The 22,977-nt window shown below is 43.8% G+C and overlaps 1 protein-coding gene across 8 annotated transcripts in view; it reads right to left on the bottom strand.

Moving 5' to 3' along the window:
• Positions 1-22,977, bottom strand: part of ndor1 (NADPH dependent diflavin oxidoreductase 1) — a 55,483-nt gene that overhangs the window by 25,925 nt on the left and 6,581 nt on the right. For all 8 annotated transcript variants that reach the window (XM_063073874.1, XM_063073871.1, XM_063073873.1 and 5 more), the window contains 6 exons: positions 16,729-16,863; positions 13,535-13,612; positions 12,313-12,410; positions 9,623-9,721; positions 8,522-8,623; positions 556-765 (listed from right to left, as the gene is read on the bottom strand). In XM_063073874.1, coding sequence (XP_062929944.1) covers positions 556-765; positions 8,522-8,623; positions 9,623-9,721; positions 12,313-12,410; positions 13,535-13,612; positions 16,729-16,863 — 722 coding nt within the window. The remainder of the gene's footprint in view (positions 1-555; positions 766-8,521; positions 8,624-9,622; positions 9,722-12,312; positions 12,411-13,534; positions 13,613-16,728; positions 16,864-22,977) is intronic.

Below are 22,977 nucleotides of genomic sequence, written 5' to 3'. Positions count from 1 at the left end.
GTTTCCCTTGTGCTTTGGCCAATATTTGCCCATCAAATGTGATTAATAGATGATCTGGCCATTTACCACACCGAATGGTTCAATTTAATATCAGAGAATGTACATAGTATACAACGTGAAATTCTTACTCTTCGCAGAGACAGCCACAAAACAAGAAATCCCAAGGAATGGAAAACAATATCAGAACCTCACATCAGGGATCTTGTTTTTTTCTTTTTAAGTTCGCCACCACTGCCAAAGCTTCACTACACTTCAAAAGCTTTTCACTGGGATGTTCTGACATCATAAAAAGTAAAAAATAAATGCAAATCTGCATTTCTAATCACAAGTGGATCAGAAATAGGTGAGTTCTCACCCACAACTGACAAAATGGAAAGATGGAAAGCAAAAGGGATAGTATTGGGTAACTTGTCTGATTAACTGGGAGAATTAATATTCATCAGCCACCCCACAAAGACATTACTGACAAGCTAGAGGTCTGATGCTGGGGTCTCTGCACAGTTTAAACATAGCAGGCTATTTGAAATTTAAGTTACAGATTCAGACATTTCTTACTCGATGCCGGAGTCAGTGATATCAAAGGTGATCAGTCGCACATCCTGGAAGTGGTCGTCATCTGTGACCCTTTTGTTGCCGATCATCCGGGCAGAGAATGGGTGGAGCTGTGAGGATGGACCTGGAACTTGTCTGCTGGTGTCAAAAGGTCTGACTAATAAGCCATTGGTGGCATCCTCCTCGAACTGAAAGCGGTACTTTGATGGCAATCTACACGTGGAATCAGATGAAGTTTGTCACATTCAGAAAGTTTTTAGATCTGAAACACAGAGTGCCCATATTGCCAAGGAAATGAAAGCAGAAGTGCTGGAACTTTTCAATCTAGGCAAATGTCACTGACCTGAAATATTAATAATTTAATTCTACAGATGTTGCCTCATTTGCTCTTTCCATAGTTTCCTGTGTTCATTAGATATTTACAGCATTCGTAGTATTGTGCATTAGAACCAACAAAGTGAATCCCACCAATACTGGCAATCACTGAAACAATCTGCTGAAAACTGTCATTTGTGCAGTTTGATACATCAGTCTGCAGTATAATGGCTGAACAAGTTCAGTGCTCGTCCCTGAGACGAACATCACTGGGTTCAAGCCCTACTCCAGAGACTTAAAACATTGAACAGTATAATACAGGAACAGGGTCTTCAGCCTTCAATGTTGTGCTAAACCAAAAAAAAAGTAATCAAATGCCCAGCAAAACTAATCCCTTCTGCCTGCACAATGTCCATATCCAATGACTTCCTGCATGTTCACATGTCCATCCAACAGCCTCTTGAACTTCTCTATCGTATTTGCCTCCAGCACCACCCCAGGCAATACATTTCAGGCACCCACCATCTTCTGCCCTGCATACCTTCTTTGAAAACTCTAGTTTTCGCTCACATCCCAAAAATGTGTAGGTTGCTAGGTTGATTGGCCATTGTCAATTGGTTCTTGAGTTTGTTTGTTTGTTTATCTATTGAGACATAGCACAGAACAGGCCCTTCCAGCCCTTCAAGCCACGGTGCCCTGCAATCCCCCAATTTAATCCTGGTCTAATCACAGGGCAGTTTACAATGACCAATTGACCAGTACGTCTTTGGACTGTGGGAGGAAATCCACGCGTTCACGGGGAGAAAGTACAAACCCTTTACAGACAGTGGCGGGAATTAAACCCAGGTCACCTGTACTGTACCATGCCGCCCCTGGGTAAAATCTGGGGAAGATATCAGGTATTTGGGAAGAATAATTATAATATTAATATACGATTAGTGTAAAATGGGTAGTGTGGATTCAATGATCTGAATGTCCTGTTTCTGTATGATTATTTCTGAGGAGAAATCCCTATTCAGATTAGCGCTGTGCTATCTCTTATGTTCACTTTTGATGGCTTATGTGTGGGTTTCATTCATCTGTTACCCTGGACTTTGTCGTCAAGCACTCACTTGGACAAGCATGAATTGATTAGAAGAAGCCAACATAGATTAGTTAAAAGCACATTAAGTTTAACTAACTTGATAAAAGTTTTTGTGAAAAAATGGAATTGCATTTTTGTGGTAGCTATGGAATTCCAAAATGTGCTTCATAATCTGTCATCCAGATTGAAAGGTGTGGGAAAGAAGGCTGTAGCAGCACAGGGGTTAAGTAACAAGAAACAGAGCTTTGAAAAGAGTGGTGATGGATAACTTTCTTTGGACTGGGGAAAATGTTAAGTGGGTGTGGTACTAGGTTTAATGCATCATTAATGATGAGGAATGAAAAAGGGGAAAGATTGGGGCACAATACCAAAGGTGACACCATTAAGTAGAAAATCAAGAGCCCAGTCCTGGGAAGCAGGAATAACTTGGTAAATGATAGAGCTGGAGAAGAAGGTGGAGACAGGGAGTGCAGCTTCCTATGAATGATTTCAAAACAAGGGCTGTAATTTTAAAGTCAAAGTATTGCTTAACCAGGAAACACTGTAGGTTAGTAAGAATGGAGCGGGGTGAACAGCTTTTGGTGTGAGTTAAGACGCAGGCAGCAGGTTTTTGGAAGACAACATACAGTAGAATGAGGGAGATAATACTTGCAAAATATTCATCTCAAACTAACACAAACAAGACATCGGCATCAGTTTTCAATAGTGCTGGTTCACGGCTCACTTCTGGGTAAAATGTGACACCGGGACAGATTCAATGTCAGGCAGAGATGAAATTGCTGGATACAAATTAAATTTGTTACAGAGACTGAAGGCTTACTGTTCACAATATTTTGTTGGAAGATATTTCTAAGCATCCAGAACTGCACATCAGGCAAAAAAAAAGTCTTGCAATTCAGAAAAATTTTGAACTGGGAGACATGGTAGTGAAACAAAATTGTATATCATTGACTCACAAGGAACCAGCAGAGATAGAGGTTGTGAAATTATGCCAGGTATTGTCAACATACGAGTGGTCAGTAGAGAAGGTGGAGATTTAAAAAAAAAATCTGGATGATTTTAGAGCATTCATACAAAAACAAATGCAGTGTTTTTAGGTGACAGTGCCAGGGAGCAGATGGGAATTTAGAAACAGGAGGGAGCTGTGGACTGATCCTTGATGAAAACCAAGAGTAGCTCCAGCAGCTGCGATGATGATTGTCGTGCTGTAACTGGAGCGCTACGAATGGAACCTGGGGTGTGTATTTTTCTCCAGCTGAGTATAGTTGGAGATATACAGGAAGAGAAAGATGCTTTCAAAGGCTGCAGACATATTAGAAAGGAGTGGAAGAATTCGGGTAGAAAAAGTCGTTTTTTTTTTCTTAAACACTGCTTGGGGAGAAGGGTCTGCACTGCGCAGGCACGTGACGTAGCGCGCCAAGGTTTAAAAAGAGAAAATTTCAACGGTTCTTGTTTCAGTCGAAGCAAGCAGCTGAAGAAGGGAGTGGAAGAATTCGGGCAGAAAAAGTCATTTTTTTCTTAAACACTGCTCGGGGAGAAGGGTCTGCACTGCGCAGGCGTGTGATGTAGTACGCCAAGGTTTAAAAGCAGATCACCATATACAGTGGCCATCGTTGGAGTGGACTGAGTCAGAGTGGGACGGCTTTGGCTCACAGGCTTCGGTAAGAACAGGCAGAAGCCAGGGTAGGTTCCGGTATGTTTTTTATTCAGATTGTCTAGCGTAGAGAGAATGCCAGGCAGGATGTTGGAATGCTCCTCTTGCAGGATGTGGGAAGTCAGGGAGCCCTCCGGTGTCCCTGACAACGACACCTGCAAGAAGTGCATCCAGCTGCAGCTCCTAACAAACCGCGTTAGGGAACTGGAGCAGGAGCTGGATGACCTGCGGATCATTCGGGAGAATGAGGAGATTATAGATAGTAGCTAAAGGGAGGTAGTTACGCCAAAGGAGCAGAGGACAGGAAATTGGGTCACTGTCAGGCGAGGGACGAGGAAAGGGCAGGCAGAGCAGGGTTCCCCTGTGGCCATTCCCCTCAACAACAAGTATACCGCATTGGATGCTGTTTGGGGGGGATGACTTACCTGGGACTAGCTGCAGTAGCCGGATCACTGGCACTGAGTCTGGCTCTGCAATGCAGAAGGGAGGGGGGAAAGAGGAGAGCCGTAGTGATAGGGGACTCGATAGTTAGAGGTGCAGATAGGAGGTTCTGTGGTCATGACAGAGAATCTAGGATGGTTTGTTGCCTCCCGGGTGCCAGGGTCAAGGATGTCTCTGATTGACTGCATGACATTCTGAAGTGGGAGGGTGACCAGCCAGATGTCGTGGCAGTCATCGGTACCAATGACATAGCAAGGAAGAGTGAGGAGGTCCTGGAGAGTGAGTATAGAGAGCTTGGTAGGAAGTTGAAAAGCAGGACCTTGAGGGTGGTAATCTCAGGATTGCTACCTGTGCTACATGCCAGTGAGGGTAGGAATAGGATGCTCTGGAGGATGAACAAGTGGCTGAGGAACTGGTGTAGGGAGCAGGGTTTCAGATTTCAGGATAATTGGGACCTCTTCTGGGGCAGGTGGGACCTGTACAAGAGAGACGGGTTACACTTGAACTACAAGGGGACCAATATCCTTTCAGGGAGGTTTGTTAATGCTATTGGGGAGGCTTTAAACTAGATTTGCAGGGGGATGGGAACCAGAGTGCCAGAGCTGACAGTGTGGCTGGGGTGAAAATAAATGATGTTAAAAGTTCAAGCAAATCCGCTAATAGAAAGGTTGTGAGTGGTGGTAAAAATCTTCTGAGGTGTATATATTTCAATGCTAGGAGTATTGCGGGGAAGGCGGATGAGTTGAGGGCGTGGATTGACACGTGGAATTATGACGTTATAGCAATTAGTGAAACTTGGCTACAGGAAGGGCAGGACTGGCAGCTTAATATTCCAGGGTTCCGATGTTTTAGATGTGATCGAGGCAAAGGAATGAAAGGTGGGGGAGTAGCATTGCTTGTTAGGGAAAATATTACAGAAGTGCTCAGGCTGGACAGATTAGAGGGCTTGTCTACTGAGTCCTTATGGGTGGAGCTGAGAAACAGGAAAGGTATGGCCACATTAGTGGGATTGTATTACAGACCACCCAATAGTCAACGCGAATTGGAAGAGCAAATCTGCAGAGAGATAGCAGGCAACTGCAGGAAACATAAAGTCGTGGTAGTAGGGGATTTTAATTTTCCATATATTGATTGGGACTCCCATACTGTTAGGGGTCTAGATGGTTTAGAGTTTGTAAAATGTGTTTAGGAAAGTTTTCTAAATTAATATATAGAGGGACCAAATACAGAGGATGCAATATTGGATCTCCTGTTAGGAAACGAGTTAGGACAAGTGACAGAAGTCTGTGTAGGGGAGCACTTTGGTTCCAGTGATCATAACACCATTAGTTTCAACTTGATCATGGACAAGGATAGATCTGGTCCTAGGGTTGAGGTTCTTAACTGGAAGAAGGCCAAGTTTGAAGAAATGAGAAAGGATCTAAAAAGCGTGGATTGGGACAGGTTGTTCTCCAGCAAGGATGTGATCGGTAGGTGGGAAGTCTTCAAAGGAGAAATTTTGAGAGTGCAGAATTTGTATGTTCCTGTCAGGATTAAAGGCAAAGTGAATAGGAATAAGGAACCTTGGTTCTCAAGGGATATTGCAACTCTGATAAAGAAGAAGAGGGAGTTGTATGACATGTATAGGAAGCAGGGAGTAAATAAGGTGCTTGAAGAGTATAAGAAGTGCAAGAAAATACTTAAGAAAGAAATCAGGAGGGCTAAAAGACATGAGGTTGCCTTGGCAATCAAAGTGAAGGATAATCCAAAGAGCTTTTACAGGTATATTAGAGCAAAAGGATTGTAAGGGATAAAATTGGTCCTCTTGAAGATCAGAATGGTCGGCTATGTGCGGAACCAAAGGAAATGGGGGAGATCTTAAATAGGTTTTTTGCGTCTGTATTTACTAAGGAAACTGGCATGAAGTCTATGGAATTAAGGGAAACAAGTAGTGAGATCATGGAAACTGTACAGATCGAAAAAGAGGAGGTCCTTGCTGTCTTGAGGAAAATTAAAATGGATATATCCCCGGGACCTGACAGGGTGTTCCCTCGGACCTTGAAGGAGACTAGTGTTGAAATTGCAGGGGCCCTGGCAGAAATATTTAAAATGTCGCTGTCTACAGATGAGGTGCCGGAGGATTGGAGAGTGGCTCATGTTGTTCCGTTGTTTAAAAAAAGATTGAAAAGTAATCCAGGAAATTATAGGCCAGTAAGTTTAACGTCAGTAGTAGGCAAGTTATTGGAGGGAGTACTAAGAGACAGAATCTACAAGCATTTGGATAGACAGGCACTTATTAGGGAGAGTCAACATGGCTTTGTGCGTGGTAGGTCATGTTTGACCAATCTATTGGAGTTTTTCGAGGAGGTTACCAGGAAAGTGGATGAAGGGAAGGTAGTGGATATTGTCTACATGGACTTGAGTAAGGCCTTTGACAAGGTCCCGCATGGGAGGTTAGTTAGGAAAATTCAGTCACTAGGTATACATGGAGAGGTGGTAAATTGGATTAGACATTGGCTCGATGGAAGAAGCCAAAGAGTGGTGGTAGAGAATTGTTTCTCCGAGTGGAGGCCTGTGACTAGTGGTGTGCCACGGGGATCAGTGCTCGGTCCATTGTTATTTGTCATCTATATCAATGATCTGGATGATAATGTGGTAAATTGGATCAGCAAATTTGCTGATGATACAAAGATTGGAGGTGTAGTAGACAGTAAGGAAGGTTTTCAGAGCCTGCAGAGGGACTTGGACCAGCTGGAAAAATGGGCTGAAAAATCGCAGATGGAGTTTAATACAGACAAGCGTGAGGTATTGCACGTTGGAAGGACAAACCAAGGTAGAACATACAGGGTTAATGGTAAGGCACTGAGGAGTGCAGTAGAACAGAGGGACCTGGGAATACAGGTACAAAATTCCCTAAAAGTGGCGTCACAGGTAGATAGGGTCGTAAAGAGAGCTTTTGGTACATTGGCCTTTATTAATCAAAGTATTGAGTATAAGAGCTGGAATGTTATGTTGAGGTTGTATAAGGCATTGGTGAGGCCGAATCTGGAGTATTGTGTTCAGTTTTGGTCACCAAATTACAGGAAGGATATAAATAAGGTTGAAAGAGTGCAGAGAAGGTTTACAAGGATGTTGCCAGGACTTGAGAAACTCAGTTACAGAGAAGGTTGAATAGGTTAGGACTTTATTCCCTGGAGCGTAGAAGAATGAGGGGAGATTTGATAGAGGTATATAAAATTATGATGGGTATAGATAGAGTGAATGCAAGCAGGCTTTTTCCACTGAGGCAAGGGGAGAAAAAAACCAGAGGACATGGGTTAAGGGTGAGGGGGGAAAGTTTAAAGGGAACATTAGTGGGGGGCTTCTTCACACAGAGAGTGGTGGGAGTATGGAATGAGCTGCGATACGAGGTGGTAAATGCGGGTTCTTTTTTAACATTTAAGAATAAATTGGACAGATACATGGATGGGAGGTGTATGGAGGGATATGGTCCGTGTGCAGGTCAGTGGGACTAGGCAGAAAATGGTTCAGCAAAGCCAAGAAGGGCCAAAAGGCCTGTTTCTGTGCTGTAGTTTCTATGGTTCTATGACAAGGAGAGTTAGATTCCCTTAATCCTATTCAAACAGACTGCTAAGAACGACAGGAGAAGTTTCAGGACTGCAGAGAGTTAGAAACCTAATTGGAGGGATTCAACATTCTGACGAAGATAAGCATGGATCTGGGGAAACTTGACCATCTGCAATGTTTTTGGACCGGTGATGGAGCAGCAATTTGCAAGGATTGAGAGGTGAAAGGTATATTAGAAACTGGTAGTGATGGCAGGCACAAAGTAGAGTGAGATAGAGAACCATTAACAGAATCAGCTTACATATTGGAACCAAGAAAAGAACTTGAATTGTCATTGCTGGGTGAGAATAGGGTCCTGAGCTAAAACAAGGTGGATCAAGGGAAAGGAGGAAACAGCAGGCTAAATTCCAATGCCAAAGACCATGAATTTCTCACACTTATTAGTGGAGATGAAGATTAAGTTAAGGGAGACCCTATTCACACTCTTGCTAACCAGAGAACTCAGATTTTTTTCTCCTACCAAATGTATCACCTTGCACGTCTGAATCAAAATGAATTTGATTGAAAAGATGAACGACAGCTCCCACAAATCCATTATCCCAAGCCATGATGGTAAAAATCTGAGAATCCACAGGAGGTGTTTTTGAAGCATCCCTTGGTGTCCAACATAGTGCAAGATAAACCACCATGCCAGAACCAGTGCTTACTGTCCAACAGATCAGATGTGCAGCAGATGTCCAGGTCTCCTTTACCCACATCCACAGGGCAATAATGGCTAGTTCTACATAATCACAATCCATCTTGCACAGTGCTTGATTCTTGGTCCAATCATTCACTCCTCCATTAGGAACCAATTTTACTTTGCAACACAGAAACCTAAAAATAGGGCACATACCTCCCTCCCGAGTTGCTTGCTGTTCTGTACTTACATGACTTCATCACCAAGCATGGTTAACCCTGGCGGAAGAGGATAGATTCTTAAAGCGTGTTCCCAGAATTCTTTTAGCCATGGATCAATTACAGCATCTGGTCTGGACGGGAAAGAGCATTTACATTAGTTCTGAAGCATCACTCAGAAGAAAACTACTTTATATGTTAGTGGCAGATGATGTGATGATTCCATCAGAAAACACAAAATACATAGACAATAATGTGTGGCAGCTGAAATCCGCAGTCAGCAAGTAGCTGCAATATAAATATTTTGTGACTAGAATAAAAATTTCAGAAAATTCACATGTAATAATGGCTGCTTTGAGATTAACCCGCAGCAAACTTGGCCAAGGGTGTGAAATATGAGTGTAGATTATAGGCTAAAGGTCAGATGAAGTGTGATATCATTAGCTAGGAGGTCCAAGATCAAATATGGAGAAGATGGGATATAGTATATTAACTTTGTTATTTGTCAATAACCTACACATTCTTTGTTTTGAGATCAGTGGTATATCTGTATGATATAGACAACACTGCAGAAGGATTCCTGCAGAAATAAAAACTGTTGACAAGTTCTACATTTCTGAAGAACCAAGCTAGCTCTGGTATTGCACCTTCTCTACCTTAAAAGTAGCTTGACATTTACAGAACTCCAGGTTCCACATTGTACGTAGACAGCTGTGCTTGCATTCCACATCCAGACAAAAATTGTCCTCAGAGTAAAAGACCCCTCAAAAAGCCACAAGGAAGTGTTATAAAACATGGCTATCAACTGCGTTAAAGCAAAGTTTGCCTGTGATCACTGGTGAGGCAATTGCAACAGGAAGGCCAGTACTGAACACAGTTATTGCTAAGCTCACAGGTTTTAAACCACGCAAGCATCATTAGTTACACTCATAAAAACAGTTACCTTCTAACAGAACTATAAGGAATAGTATCAGGGCTTAGCAGAAGTGGATCAGTGTTGAGTCAGTTTGAGAAACAACACAAGCTTGAAGTCAACAGCTACCTTTTTTATGTACATGAATATTGTATGGTTCTGTTAATCAACCAAAGCATTCAAGAGAAATTTTCAAGAGAATTACAGAGAGCTCTCTTACCCCAGATCATGTTGGTCATCACCCAATCCCACTGGTAGTAGTTTATTGGATCCTAATTGCATCAAACGCTTACTCAGCTTCTTGGCAATAAAGTTGAACCTTTAATTAGAAAGAACATGAAAACAAAAGGCCTTCATTTTGGAAACTCGCCATTTAAATGTATTCATATCCACAGTCCCTAACTGAACACATTCATTCCATTTCTCTTCCCACAGATGAGGTCTGACTAGCTGAGTATTTTCAGCATTTTCTGCTTTTTATTTTTAAGTTCCAAACTGAATCTATCCACATTTTATCTGAATAATTTTGGATCAATCAGGAATGATCAAACAAAGCTGATAAATTTCTTTCACTCAAGATTCTCTTTTGTTAAATGCTGCACACATACTCACAGTTGTATCTGCATATTGACTACTACACACAGACTCCAGTTCTATCCACACATCCAAGTTGAATATATCAGCTTGATTTGGCTTAAGAAGAAAGCAACTACTAGAGTTCGCAAGATTAGATCATTTGCAAGGAGTAGATTGGACTAGTTTCAGTACTCTTCAATGAACACAAGAAAATCAGAGTAGGCCACTCAGCCCCTCAAGATTATCCATTTCTATATTACCACGGGTGTTCTATGTCTCCTCTTCTGCGTCAGTTCTGATAAACTTCAATTCCTCAAACTTTTAAATATTTATAAATCTCTACCTTAAATACCTCTAATGATCTAGCCTCCACCACCCTCAAGGAAAGAGAGTATCAGCAATTCACTATTTTTTAGTTTAGCATTACTTATATAAACTATTTTATATATTTTTTTAAACTGTAATTCATGTTTTTTTCTATTATGTATTGCATTGTACTGCAGCCGCAAAGACAACAAATTTCGCAACATATTCCGGTGATATTAAACCTGATTCTGATTCTCTGAGAGAAGTGGTGTCTATGCAATGGATGAGATTGCTTATGATCAGACCATGTCATGAATGTGTAATCCAGGCTGATAGTCCAACGTTTAACTGTGGGAGAACATCATTGGCCCATACAGTTTTTAGATTGGATATTAAATCAAGAGCTGGTGTCCCAAACTGGAAAATATGAAGACTGGGAACCGATGGGAGAATAAGATAAAATGGGCCAAAAACTAAGTGTATTGCAACAGTCTTCACTATACGGGATACAAGTAATACCCCAAAAATTGCAGTAAATTGGGAGCTGGGAGGGTGGAACTGGGGAAAATTACAATCACAATGTTCCTGAGCAAATTGTTGGAGCTACAGTCACACAAGTCAGTGGATTCTGATGTAACAACAAACGGTCGTACATTTAGAACAGTGGAGGAGAATTTTCTCCTTGGTGAGTCACAAATCTTTAGACCGTTTCTTGAAAAAGCAATGAAAGCAAAATCTTTGAATATTTTTAAGGTGGATACTTATTAGGCAAAGGTTATCAGGGGTAGATGAGAAGGCAGTGTTCAGATTACAATCAGATCAGATTAATTAAATGCTTCTAATTTATAGATTCTCACATAGGTTGATCATCTTTCATTACATTTGTGGGCAGTCAGTCAGGTGATCAAAACAGAGTAACATAGAAAACCTACAGCACAATACAGGCCCTTCAGCCCACAAAGTTGTGCTGAACATGTCCTTACCTTAGAACTACCTAGGCTTTACCCATAGCCCTCTATTTTTCTAAGCTCCATGCAGCCATCCAGGAGTCTCTTAAAAAACCCTATCATATCCACCTCTACCACCACCGCTGGCAGCCCATTCCATGCACTCACCACTCTCTGCGTAAAAAAACTTACCTGACATCTCCTCTGTACCTACTTCCAAGCACCTTAAAGCTATGCCCTCTCGTGCTAGCCACTTCAGTCCTGGGGAAAAGCCTCTGACTATCCACACAATCAATGCCTCTCATTATCTTGTTCACCTCTATCAAGTCACCTCTCATCCTCCATCGCTCCAAGGAGAAAAGGCCGAGTTCACTCAACGTATTCTCATAAGGCATGCTCCCCAATCCAGGCAACATCGTTGTAAACCTCCTCTGCACCCTTTCTATGGTTTCCAGTCCAACCTATAGTGAGGTGATCAGAAATGAGCAGAGCACTCCAAGTGGGGTCTGACCAGGGTCCTACATAGCTGCAACATTACCCCTCAGCTCTTAAACTCAATCCCACGATTGATGAAGGCCAATGCATCATATGCCTTCTAAAGGTAGGAGCACAAAAGAAAAAAACATTGAATAACTTAAAGGAGAGTCCAGCTTGAAGATGTTGCAAGTCTTGCACTCCCCACCTTCCAACCTTTAATGAATGCTAAACCGCACCTCAGCAATCCGGTTAAGGCACACCACGTCAGCAGCTACTGCAGAGCCAATAAGCTGTGCACAAGTTACATCAAAGCAGGCCTGAATCACTGTTTGACACAACCACATGGAGCCAGGGGGTAGGGTGGAGGGGGTCACTGTGTGTGCATGCCATATTCACAGAGCACATAAAACAATTGTTTAGACGTGCTGCCACTAGTGCATTATTGATCACTGAACACTGAGCAACAGTATTTTTGATAACATTCAATATGCTGCAAGGATAAATATTAAACAACACTATAAAATCTCTAGCTCACTCATCATCATGATCCATGGAAACAACCACTGATTAAACCCTCTGTTTGCAGATTCATTACTCCACTTACTTGGGGTAGGAAGAATCTCCAAGACCAAGGACAGCACTATTCACCATGGAGAGAGAGGCAGCAGGAAGATTCCGTCGGAAGATAAACCGCCAGAATTTCTACAGGCAAAATGAGAGTCAGCGTTTATCAGGGAAGGGAGAGCTTTAGGAAGCACTTAGACAGAACGATTTGATTTAACTATAATTATACAGACTCTGTGTACATGAACGTTGTAGGGAAGAATGTGGGGATGCAGAAAAAATGGTTAGAGTGCATGATCAACGAGGAACCTTTGACACTGACAGTCTGGTTGTCCACCAACGAGAAAATACTTCATTGCTGCTGTCTTACCACCATGAGGCTGACAGCTGTAGGTAGGAGCTTGACAGGTTTGAGGGAATAAGGGCAAGAGGGGTTTGAGGGAATAAGGGCAAGAGGGGTTTGAGGGAATAAGGGCAAGAGGGGTTTGCAGGAATAAGGTCAAAAGGGGTTTGAGGGAATAAGGTCAAAAGGGGTTTGAGGGAATAAAGGCAAAAGAGGCTTGGGGGATAAGGGTTCGGGGGATAAGGGTTCAGGAGATTAGGGCAAAGCCAAGAAAGGTCAGATGGGGGTGAGAGAGCCATGAGAGGTCAGATGGGGAACCAGAATAGAAGTGGGGGCACTATAGGGCGTAGCAGAGTGAGCAGGACCTTTGCTCAACAGTGGATAACATGCCAACATCGGCTGAGGAAAGACTAAAGGCAGAAAGAACAGGCAAATACTCTTTCTCTCAGAGAAGAACTTGTGTTCCTCATGGTCAAACAAGCAGTGGTACAAAAATCACTTAGCTTGTTTGCTTGTTCACAGAGGCCTGGAAAAATAGACCACTGCTGTTACACTTAACTCAGGTTCCTCACTGCACTTGTGCTGATATGAATGATTTTGTCCCTCTCTCTCACTGTGATAAAGTACTGTGCAGCTCTGTAACCCAATTCACTATACTGCACTTGTATCAGATTGCATCAGGAGAACAGTCTAACTACAGAACACTTCCTGCTAGACCATTCACATTCTACACTGTGCAAAAATTATTCATGTTTCACTTTATCCAAACAATGAAGTAACTTTCAGTGCTGTAAATTCTTCATTAGCAGGATTTTAATAAAATCTGTACTTTTATGTTCGTAGGGATCCGCTTCCCAGCCCCCAAAGAAAACAGGGACAGCATACCGGCATGAGGAGACTTTAGCAAATGATACTTTACCTTCATATTGTCTGGAGGTTCACCCTGGCCTGTGGTGGAACACACAAACACCACCAGAGGCTCCTGGATCAGGTCAGCCTGAGAGGGTAGAGAAAAGCGCTGTCAGAATATCAGCATAAAAGGTACAGCATAGCATGAGAGTTTCTAACATGCAAAGCAATTCATTTTCATCTACTGTAACACAGGAGAGCTCTGTGAACCTGTACCTCGAACCTTGTCTACTACATTTAAAATATTGTTGAAAACAATGATAATGATTTTTATATCGAGTGCCCTTAACTCTTTCACAGGCACTCCCAGATGCAGGATCAGAAATTTCTTTTAAATTTTATTCACTTATTTAGGACTACAGCACTGTAACGGGTCCTCCTGGCCCAGCAAGCCAGCATTACCCAAATACAGCACATCCATACATCCAATTAACCTACTAACCTGTATGTCTTTGGGATGTGTGAGGAAAGTGCAACACCTGCAGGAAGCTCACATGGAAATGGACAGAACACACAAACTCCTTACAGACAGCAGCAGGATATATATGATACTGAGATACACTGGTAACTTTATTTAAGTGGCAAGAAACTTGATCAAGGTAATTGAATCAGGGATTACATACAGCCGGAGAGAGAAGTAGAAAGGAAAGGATTTAGAGAGTGCTAGAGGTTTGGGCTCAAGCAGCGGAAGGAAAGGCTGTCAATGGTGAGGCACACGAAGCCAGAAACGGAGGGTTCAAGCAGAAGATGAGAAAAAATGTAGGGCTAAACTGAGAATTTTAAATTACAACCACTGCTGTAGGTTATGATAAAATTGGTCAGAAAGCATTGGGCTGATGAATGGCAATTAGTGTGCTAGGGCACAACAGAACATTTGGTGATACACAAGAAACTGCAGGTGCTCAAATCTGAAGCATCACACAGTCTACTGGAAGAACTCAGGGATCAACCTTTCTTCCTTCCCAGAGATGCTGCTGGACCTGCTGAGTTTGCCCAGCAATGTGTTGTTGTTGACGATATAGTGAAGTAGAAGTGACAAGGGCTAGGAATTGAAAACTGCTGAGTTTCTCCAGCAGCGTGTGTGTGTTGAAGATTTAGCGAAGTGGAACTGACAAGGGCTGGAAGATGGCAGGATAGTTACGGAATAGTGAGAGAGAAGCAAATGAAGTGCAGGCACTGGGAATTGAAAACTGCTGGATACACCCTATCCTCCTTATATGTGTCTTCAGACTATGTGGATTCACAGTTATGCGAGGAGCACTGCTTTCCTGCCAACACAAGTCAGGTGCGTGCACTTCACAATCTCTCTCCCACCATTCTTGCATTGGTTTTGGCAAGGTGTGGATGCGCAATCTTAAACTTTCAATGGTTTTACTTATGGTGCAGTGATTTTGTGCTTGAAATATTTAACTATGCCTCCTAAGCGTCCGATGTCATGTCTTGGGCTGTCAGCCGAGTGGCAGAGAACTGCTTTAACACTTGAAAAAAAGTTAGAAATTATAAACAGTGCGGCATCAGCTGAAGGTAACACAGGTCTGGGACGCTACTGCCGGAAACAGAATCTTGCCTTTAAAGTTCTTTTGTTGCTTGACAATGCGCCAGCCCATCCTAAACATTTAGACAGCATGCATCCTAACATAATAGTGCGTTTCCTGCCGCCTAACATAACATCGCTGATTCAACCACTCGACCAAGGTGTAATCCACATTCAAGGCGAAAGTATTTTTTTACAGCAAACTATCTCTCAGATGCTGCAAGCAACAGACGATTTTGAAAATCCCGGGAGTTTACCAACGGTGAGGGAATGGTGGAAGTCGGAACACTTGGCACAAATGGCGATGGACATGGACCCAAGTTTAGAACGGAGTCAGCGCTTCAGTCGTTCCCTGCCGTCACCCCTTCTTCCCTACAAGCAAATTTATGCTGAAAAACAAAATGCTGCCAAGCAAACAACCCTCACCACTTTATTTAAATCGGTGTAATCTTCTGCTGCAGGCAGTTCTAAGAGTTCTGTGAGTCTTCCTTCACCCCTTGCTGTGCTTGATATGATCCTGGCGAACACACCCGCCACTGTTGGTGAGTACTGTACACCCTCGGATGTTAACTTTGTGATTTATTACATTGAATATTACCTTAAATTGATTAAATATAATACAAATGCTGTCTTGTAGTACTGCTTTTGTGTCATATTGGTATGAAAATGTGAATAAATTACAGATAAAACATATTTAGGAAGCCCTCTGGAACACATCCCTATTTTCTCCATTTAAATAATTATTCACATGATGCGATTTCACATTATGCGTCAACTTTGAGGAACGTATCCCCCACATATAATGAGGATAGGTTGTATATGGAAATAGAGATAACGCTTAAGGTCACTGACCCACAAAGATACTGCTTTATGTGGGATATATCTTAGGCAATTTCTGTTTTTATAGAGCACCTGAAGATAACAGAAATTTTGTTGTGCATTTCAGCAGAAATTCACCTGAGACAAAGGCAGAGAGTTAGGAAATATTTACAGAGGTGAAAGCTGGAGGGCTTAACGATGGTGTGGATATGTAGTTAGAAGCCTAGAAAAAGGGCAAACGTGAACTACTTCAGGAGAGGGAGAGGGATGAAGGATGAAGCCAATGAGCTGGCAATGGAACTTCTAGCAGGAAACAAATTCAATGGCTTCCAAATTCCCAATACTTAACTGGGGTAAATCCAACACTTGACGTCACACAAGCAAAAGGACAAATTCGACTGTTAAGATGAGGTCAATATTCTAAAATATTAACTCTATTTCTCTCTCCACAGATGCAGCCTGATCCTGGTTAGTTTTGCGTTGTTTAAATTATGTTTTTTCCATTTTTGATTACCATCTTTTTTATTAGCTCATTGCTGTGTGTGGGGTTTTGCTATGTATTATGTACCATGTGAACACTGTGCTTCCTATGTTACAAAAAAGGCTACAGTCCAACAGTAACACTCTTGGGACTAATTTAGGTGGCAAGATGCATTCTTTGTTGCTGTGCCTACATCCCCAGGGTCCCAAAGTATTTCACACACAACAGAGGCAGACTTATTTTTTGAGGAAGTATGCCTCTGATAAACCATGCCACTGTTAGCACTTAGCAGTAACAGCAGAAAAAGAAAACACAAATTTTATATCACTTGAAGTCAAGGTCAGTACGGTCACCACTCACTGGTACTTACTATTGTGTAACTATCCAAAGGCAAAACCCGGCATACAAAATGGCGACGTACTCCTTCTCTGCCAATCCGCTCGGCCACATCCTGTGCCGTGCCAGTCTGGCTACCGAACAACACCAACAGCTTCCGCTCCTCCATCTGCAAGAGAAGAGTGAAGCATGGTATTCCAGGCTGGGAGATGACGAGGCAAAACTGACATAGCCCCAAGCTATCAACCGATGTCAGCTATTTTCAATAACCAAAATATACATCACACTTGATGCAAGTACAGGGGGCACCATCTCACAAGTTGCAAGTTTCAACACAACGTTCTTTAACCACACACTTTGTTTTCTTAAATCCAATGAATGATGATATGCCAATAAAAGTGACTATCATCAGAATTATCAGAATCAGGTTTAGTATCACTGGCATATGTTGTGAAATTTGTTAACTTAGTGGCAGCAGTACATGTGATGAGAATACACATAGATTAAGATGTAGCTGTCCTGTGCTGGCACCAGTGGGATCAGCAGTTGGTCTGCCACCTGTCTTCAGGAGAGAGAGAGAGAGATAAGGAAAATAATGGAGCAGCATTTGGAGATGTTAATGAAGGGAAGGAGAGCTGTCAAGATCGGCTCCCCCTTTGAACCCTGAACTGTTTGAAGTGATGGACAGGCGATACCCCAGCAGGGGGATAAAAAGGGACAGGTTCACTAAGGCAGGACACACACACGACACTCGAGGTAACAAGACCCTGGAAGCGGTGCGTCTCTCACAAGTCGGTGGGAAGTACCGGGCCATAGACACACAAGGTGGAAAGGCACGATCGGCGGGATCCTGGTGTGTGTCCACCCTTGCCTGGGTGCCAGGTTCACCGCAGAGAAACGATCTCATCTGGAAATGGAGAGGTCACGGTCGGTGACCTCAGATGACATCACAAAGGGCTTGCCCGAAAGCTGACTGCGAAGGTCTGTTTGGAAGCCGTTTTGAATATTCATTCGTTTTGATTTCTCTCCTTCCCCCCACTGTTCATTGCCATGGCAGCGATTACTGCGAACTAAACTGAACTAAATTGAACTGAACTTTGCGTCACTTTGAAACTGGTCATTTACCCCTAGACAACGATAGAGCTTGATTGATCCTGTTATCTTAATTCTGTGTACATGTATGTTTATCATTGCTGAACTGTTGCATTCATTATCCTTTTGATTAGAGTACTGTGTTGCTTGTTTCTTTAATAAAACCTTCTTAGTTCTAGTAATCCAGACTCCAACTGAGTGATCCATTTCTGCTGGTTTGGCAACCCAGTTACGAAATACGTAACATAAGTGGGGGCTCGTCCGGGATTTTGAACGCTAAATTTGGGACGGAGTAAATTGATTGGGTCAAAATTCCCGAAAGAAAGAAAAGACAAACAGCAGAAATGGAGGCTGAGGAAATTATAAAGGCGCCGACCTTGGAGGCATTAGAGGATGTCAGGAAATCGGAATTGGTAGCTGTGGCCAAACGGTTGAATCTTGCTAAGGGGAAGTCGACAATGAGGAGAGAGGAGATACACAGAGCTATCGTAGAGCACTATGTATCTAAAGGTGTGTTTCCCCAAGGCGAGCTGGAGGTAGTGTCTATTGAAAAACCTGCTGGAGACGCGGTACAGGTGCAGCTTGAAAAACTGAGATTCCAGCACGAGTTCCGGGTATGGCAGTTGGAGCGAGAAGAGAACGAGAGAGAGTTAGAAAGGCGAGAAGAAGAGAAAGAGAAAGAGTTAGAAAGGCAGGAGAGAGAGAGGGAGAGACAGTTGGAGAGAGAAGAGAAAGAGAGGCAATGGGAGCGAGAAGAGAGAGAGAGGCAGAGGGAAAGGGAATTCGAACTGGAGAAATTAAGGATAAGGGCAGAGCAGGGGCCCGTGCCGAACCAAGGTGGAGGGTTCCGGGCGACCCAGGAGGTTAGGCTGGTTCCCCCATTTGACAATACCAACGTGGATCAGTACTTTCTCCATTTCGAAAAAGTTGCTACAAGTCAGGACTGGCCGAGGGATAAGTGGGCTGTTTTGCTTCAGAGTGTACTGAAAGGGAACGCCCAAGAAGCTTACTCAGTTTTGTCTGCAGAAGATGCCCAGAGGTATGAGGTGGTGAAAGAGGCCATCCTCAGGATTTATGAGTTGGTCCCGGAGGCATACCGGCAGAGGTTCCGGAATGCGAGGAAGCAGTGAGACCGCACGTATTTAGAGTTTGCCCGTGAGATGCAGACATATTGTGAGCGTTGGTGGTCCTCGAAGGGGGTAGAGGGGGATTATGACAGACTGCTACAGCTGATCCTGATTGAGCAGTTTAAAGGTTGTGTCCCTGAGGGTATGAGACCCTACCTAGATGAGAAAGAGGCAGCCACGTTAGCCGCAACTGCTAAGTTAGTGGATGAGTATGCGTTGATGCACAAAATGAAGTTTGCCCCGAGTAAAGGCTACCAGAAGGGTAGTCAGGACGGCGGGGAGAGTCCGCCAGAAAAGTCAGAAAGTAAGCCGGGGACTAGTGAGAAGGATAAGGTAGACTGGGAGCAGTCTGGTAGGAAGTCTTCTGGGGTCATCTGTTATAATTGCGGGAAAGTCGGACACTTTGCGTCCAGGTGCTTTGCCCCAAAGAAGGAGACGGGAAAAGGAAAAACAGCGATTTTGACTGGCTGTATCGAGCTGGTAAACGAACCGCTAGGGAAGAACAGGTCTGCCAAAGTTCAGGAAGGGCGCGAGAGGCTTATCTCGGCCGGATTGGTGTCAGTGAAGGAGGGGTTAAAACCAGTTCCAGTGCGGATCTGGAGAGATACGGGAGCATGTCAGTCACTAACACTGAAGAGTGTATTAGAGTTTAGCTCAGAGACCGAGACTGGGGAGGTCAAGGTCAAAGGTGTTGGGGGAGGGACAGAGGTCGACCCTTTGCACCAGATACACTTACAAAGCAACCTGGTCTCTGGACTAGTCATGATCGGGGTGAGGTCCGAACTACCGATGAAAGGCGTGGAAGTCTTGCTTGGTAATGACCTCGCCGGGGGAATCGTGTTCGAAGCTGTGAGATTGACAGGTCAGCCTGCCAGCATTGAGGCCCCGCCCATGGACTCACAGGTTCATCATGGGGCTGCGGTAGTAAATTTAGCTGAGACGTTTCTGCCAGCCTTGTACGAGAAGGGGGTAGAAAGTGAAAAGAAGGAGTGTAGTGAAACAAGAGGTAGGGAGGGAGCTGAGACAGACTTAGCATTAGCCAGGAAGGAATTTGTGCAGGCGCAGGAGCGGGACGAGGGGCTGATGGTTTTGGCAGAGACAGCTCTCTCTGACACAGAATTAACAAGGGAACTGGTAGGCTATTGTGTGGAGGAGGAAGTGCTAAGGAAGCCAGGGAGATCAAGTACCGGGCCCGCAGATGAGGAATGGGGGGTGGTGCAAAAGAGGTATGGGGATGAGGTTTTTAACCTGGCCCACAAGGTACCCCCCGGTGGACATTTTGCGGTGCTGGAGGAAACAGTTGGTGGAATCATGAAAGAGGTTTACCGGCTGCCCAGGAGGAAGGATGTTATTGATTATGACCGACGCGAACTGAGACGGTCACAGGCTTTTGATATGCTAACAAACCTAGTCGGTGTTAGCGCGGAAATCAATGAAGCTAGGGTCCCCCTGATAAGAGAAAAAAACCATTTTGAAAAGATGAGTATGGTATCGACCAGATGGGAGAAGGCTATTGTTTTGGCCAGCTCTGCTGATAAGGTCTCTCCCTTAATCCCCGAACAAAGCGACTCTTTAGGAGAAGTAATTAAATGACTCGCACACCTGTGTTTGATTGTACCGAGGCGATGCAAAGAACTGGGACGTTGGGTGGTGCTTGTTATACTAGGTCAGCCTAGCGAGCAACATCCCTATAGAATGAGTAATTCAGTGACTAAAGGGCTGACGAACACAGAGGTGTGTATTGGCGATGTAATACGGCTGTCTGAAGCCAGCTTGATAGTGAACCTTGAAAAAAATGAGTTCGGCCACACGAAGGTCACTTACCTGGGAATTGTGGTGACACGGGCAGCTGGCAGTGATGCAAGCTAAAGTGCGGGCTATCTCTGACATCCCAACCCCGACAGACAAGAGGGCCCTCAGAAGGCTCTTGGAGATGGTGGGGTACTGTAGGAAGTTTTGCAATAATTCTGCGATTACTACCCCTCCCCCTCCTACTAAGCCCTTGCGAGAGAAAACTAAGTCGGAATGGGATGACCCTTGTTATTGTGGTCCGGGACGAAACCCAATGAGAGGTTACATTGATCGCAATTCATCAGTGTTTTTGGCCACTATGAAGTTTGCTAAATTGGAGCCTGGTCTAAGGGATTATTAATAACACATATAAAAGGAACAGAAAATGTGATGGCTGACTGTCTGTCAGCTGTTGACAACTTCAAACTTGCTGTATTAGCCAAATAGCTGATAAAGATGTATATTTGTGTGTATCAAATAATGTATTCATGTTTGTAATTTTTACCCCCCGGTAAAAATCCTTAAAGGGGGCAAGTGTGACGAGAATACACATACACTAAGATGTAGCTGTCCTGTGCTGGCAACAGTGGGATCAGTAGTTGGTCTGCCACCTGTCTTCAGGAGAGAGAGAGAGATAAGGAAAATAATGAAGCAGCATTTGGAGATGTTAATGAAGGGAAGGAGAGCTGTCAAGATCGGCTCCCCCTTTGAACCTTGATCTGTTTGAAGTGATGGACAGGCGATACCCCAGCAGGGAGATAAAAAGGGACAGGTTCGCTAAGGCAGGACACACACACGACACCCGAGGTAACAAGACCCTGGAAGTGGTGCGTCTCTCACAAGTCGGTGGGAAGTACCGGGCCATAGACGCACAGGGTGGAAAGGCACGATCGGCGGGAACCTGGTGCGTGTCCACCCTTGCCTGGGTGCCAGGTTCACCGCAGAGAAACGATCGTATCTGGAAACGGAGGGGTCACGGTCGGTGACCTCAGATGACATCACAAAGGACTCGCCCGAAAGCTGACTGCGAAGGTCTGTGTGGAAGCTGTGTCGAATATTCATTCGTTTTGCTCTTTCTCCTGCCCCCCGCAACTGTCCATCGCCATGGCAACGATTACTGCGAACTGAACTGAACTAAATTGAACTGAACTTTGCGTCTCTTTGAAACTGGTCATTTACCCCTAGACAACGATAGAGCTTGATTGATCCTGTTATCTGAATTCTGTGTACATGTATGTTTATCATTGCTGAACTGTTGCATTCATTATCCTTTTGATTAGAGTACTGCGTGGCTTGTTTCTTTAATAAAACCTTCTTAGTTCTAGTAATCCAGACTCCAACTGAATGATCCATTTCTGCTGGTTTGGCAACCCAGTTACGGGGTACGTAACATACAATGCAGTACTAAAGTAAATCAATTACAGTAAGTATATATATGTATATTAAATACTTGAATTAAAAATAGTGCAAATAGAGAAATAATAAAAGTGACGTAGTCTTCATAGGTTTAATATCCATTTAGGAATCGGATGGCAAAGGGGAAAAAGCTCTTCCAGAATCACTGTGTGTGCCTCAAGCTTCTATATCCTCTTCCTAACAGTAACAATGAAAAGAGGGCATATCCTGTATAATGGGGGTCCGTCAAAATGGATGTCACCTTTCTGAGGCACCACTCCTTGAGTATGTCTTGGGTACTACGGAAGCTACAAGATGGAGCTGACTAATTTTAAAACTCACTGTTGCTTCTTTCGATCCTGTGCAGTAACCTTCCCGCCCAGCATACCAGACAGTGATGCAGCCTGTCAGAATGCTCTCCACAGTACATCTGTAGAGGTTTGAGTACTGCAGTGGACTTCACTGACCTCTCAAAGCATTTCATCACCATAGATGTGAGTGCTACTGGATGACAGTCATTAAGGCAGGTCACACTACTCTTCTTGGGCACTCTTGCCCTTTTGAAGCAGGTGGGAACTTCCGACCGTATCAATGAGAGGTTGAAAATGTCCTTGAATACACTCGCCAGTTGGTTGGCACAAATTTTCAGAGCCTTACCAGGTACTCCATCAGGGCTTGCCGCCTTGTGAGGGTTTACCCACTTGAAAGACAGCCTGAGTTCGACCTCTGAGACAGAGATCACATTACATTGGGTGCAGCAGGGACCTTCACAGCTACAGTTATACTCTCCCTTTGAAAGTGGACATAGAAGGCGTTGAGCTCATCTGGTGGTGAGGCATCGCTGTCATTCATGCTATTGGGTTTCGCTTTGTAGGAAG

The sequence above is a fragment of the Mobula hypostoma genome, chromosome 21 (genome assembly GCF_963921235.1).
Source record: "Mobula hypostoma chromosome 21, sMobHyp1.1, whole genome shotgun sequence".
NCBI classification, from domain to species: domain Eukaryota; kingdom Metazoa; phylum Chordata; class Chondrichthyes; order Myliobatiformes; family Myliobatidae; genus Mobula; species Mobula hypostoma.
This window is presented reverse-complemented; position numbering and strand designations above follow the sequence as displayed.